General features: G+C 37.4%; 1 protein-coding gene across 1 annotated transcript in view; it reads right to left on the bottom strand.

Annotated features, from left to right (window-relative positions):
- The window catches only part of LOC116673676 (coagulation factor XIII A chain-like), a gene marked incomplete in the record, with an annotated part of 36,089 nt that overhangs the window by 18,499 nt on the left and 15,090 nt on the right, over nucleotides 1-2,500 (bottom strand). The window contains 1 exon segment of the mRNA XM_032505892.1: nucleotides 2,476-2,500. This exon segment is cut by the window's right edge and continues 152 nt beyond it. Within this exon segment, the coding sequence (XP_032361783.1) occupies nucleotides 2,476-2,500 (25 nt within the window).

The raw sequence follows: 2,500 nt of genomic DNA, 5'->3' as shown, positions 1-2,500 counted from the left end.
TCTTAAGACGAGACTTAAAACACTCAACTGTTGGGGCTGTTTGGACATGGGGGGGCCGAGCGTTCCAGAGTTTATGTCCAAATGATGTCTCGTTTTTTTGCTAACTTCTTGCAGCAGTACCTCCACTTCAAAATTACTAAAGTTCTCTTTCTTTTGGAGTTGAGGCTTCCACCGTCTTTTAAAAATTTCTCTAAGTGTATACACCTGCCCAACTCATGCCCTTTTAAAGGAGGCTTTACCCATGCTAAATAGGTGCAACGGGTATGAGCTTTCTATTTAATTTTCTCATGTTGTCCTTGGGTCAAATTGACCCATTTTCCTATATCAATGTTCTTTTTAATTCCCCAAAATAACATGATTGAGTCCACACAACGCTCTTTGGCAAGTACAAATCTCTACTTTGATTAATTTTGGGGTGTCTTATTCAATTTTATAGCATTGGAAAAACAAATTGAAGTGGTTTTGAAATAGTATTGAGTAAAAGTTGACATATTCCAGTCTGTGATCAGCCATCAACATCCATTCCTTTAATTTTAGTCTAAATAATTCCTTATTTCTTATTTTCTAACTCAAACATTAGGTATGATTTCCTTTGAATGAGCTTTAAACGCCAAAAATAACTGTAAAACTAGTTAATAAGTTAGCGTTACGTAGGGTAAACGTAAAAAAAGTGACAAACATTGAAAAAAGCATCAAAAGGGACAAAATCGTAAGAAAAAGCTAAAAACATCAATAAAAAGCGTCGACAAAAGTGTTGATCTTCAATTTTGACGAGAAAGACAACACGAGGGTTAACAATCATTATTCTAAGAACACACCTGCGAACACATCATGACTCAGACGTCGACTTTTCTTTTCTTAAAAACAAATTTAAGAAAAAACTTAAGATATTGGTGAATGAGGCCCATTACTTTTAGTGACCTGATCAGTTATCTGCGCTCTCTTGCTAACTAGTTTTCCCACATTCTTACATAAGTGCAACATGTAGGGTTCTGCCGTTACATCCGAAAACATATGCACAACAATGTATATGACATCCCATGAAATTATGGCAACGTGACGTGACGTCAGGTCACATGACAGTTAAGCTTAGCCGAGAAAAGGTGACTGGGAGCAAGCTACAGGGCCGATGGCGTTTCAGCAGCCATTGCAGTTGAGTTTAGCGGACATGCGGCAATGACAATTAAGTCCCCGGTTTTCACTGTGACTTACTGACCCAAAATTGGACTAAAAGAAAGAAAACATTGACTAAACGTAGCCGATAGTTGCTCAAGACAGCCAGAGGCAGCGCTGCTCGGAGCTCAGAGATGTTTTAGAAAGCCGTATTTTACGTTGCTGAAATTACTGATAATTTACATGGAGTCTGGTGGGTTTAGCAAACGCACTTTTATCTTTTAAAAAAGATTCTTAATCTTTTACAGAAAGGTAGACCTCCTTAGAATCAGACCCTAAGGGGGGCTCAGCCCCTAATGAGAACAGCTCTAGGTCTAGTGTCCCCGTTTTAAGTTTAAAAAAAATAAAAACATGACGTGTTTTGGAGGTATATACGCTTCTGAGCTGAAAATGTCCCTGGATTTTGTCACCTTAGTTTTGATACCAAAACAACTACTTGAAGGGTAAATTTGTTTTTTTTCCAACCTGTTTTTGTGTCTAAGTGACTGATGGGAACAACAATCTTTGCCATTGGTCGCTGCAGTCGTCAGCGATGAAACAAGCTACAATGTAAGTTAATAGGGGAATTGCACACCTTCAATTTATGTGCTCATCTTTTGTTGACAACACTATGGACAGCATTCTGTTAAATAGTCAGATCCAAAAATGACGTTGAAATTGCGTTCACTAAACCCACCAGACTCCATAACCATTAATTAAAGCATCGGAAAATACACATAATTAGAAGTCACCAGAAAAAAAATCTCTAATTCAAAAGCTGTTTTTGTTCATATTTCCATTTTTCCAACCATCACATCTCTAGTTTTGGTTGAAACAAAAACATAGTTTACCGATTTACATGTGAAAATATCTTGGCTCTATACACAGTGTGGTAAAGAGGTCTATTTCTGCAGAGATTCTTTCTTATAATTTACTTATAATAATAATCAAAATCTGTCAGTGGCAAAAACAGCACCATTGGGTTATATAGCAGCACCGGTTTGCAGCTGCTTATCACAACATTGTCGCTCAATACTGGACCAATTTCAAAGATTTCTTTTTGCATGTAGTGCTGCATACAGTAAGAAATACGCGGACTACCTAGGAATTACAGTGCACTACTTTTAGTAGCTATATATACCAATGGTTCCTGAGAACAACCTCATTTACATTGTCTAAAATGTTATGGTTCTTCACCTTTACAGGTTTTTAATGTTCTTTTTTTCACCATACACATGTAAACTTGTCTTTATTTGGGATATCTGTAAAGAAAGTCACTGGAAAACCCGCACACCTGTCTCCTATCCCAGAATTCAAACTCACCAATCAGGAACTCGAGCTGGAAGTC

Source organism: Etheostoma spectabile, chromosome 24 (genome assembly GCF_008692095.1).
Source record: "Etheostoma spectabile isolate EspeVRDwgs_2016 chromosome 24, UIUC_Espe_1.0, whole genome shotgun sequence".
NCBI classification, from domain to species: Eukaryota; Metazoa; Chordata; class Actinopteri; order Perciformes; family Percidae; genus Etheostoma; species Etheostoma spectabile.
Note: the sequence above shows the minus strand (reverse complement) of the source record. Positions and strands in the feature narration are given on the sequence as shown.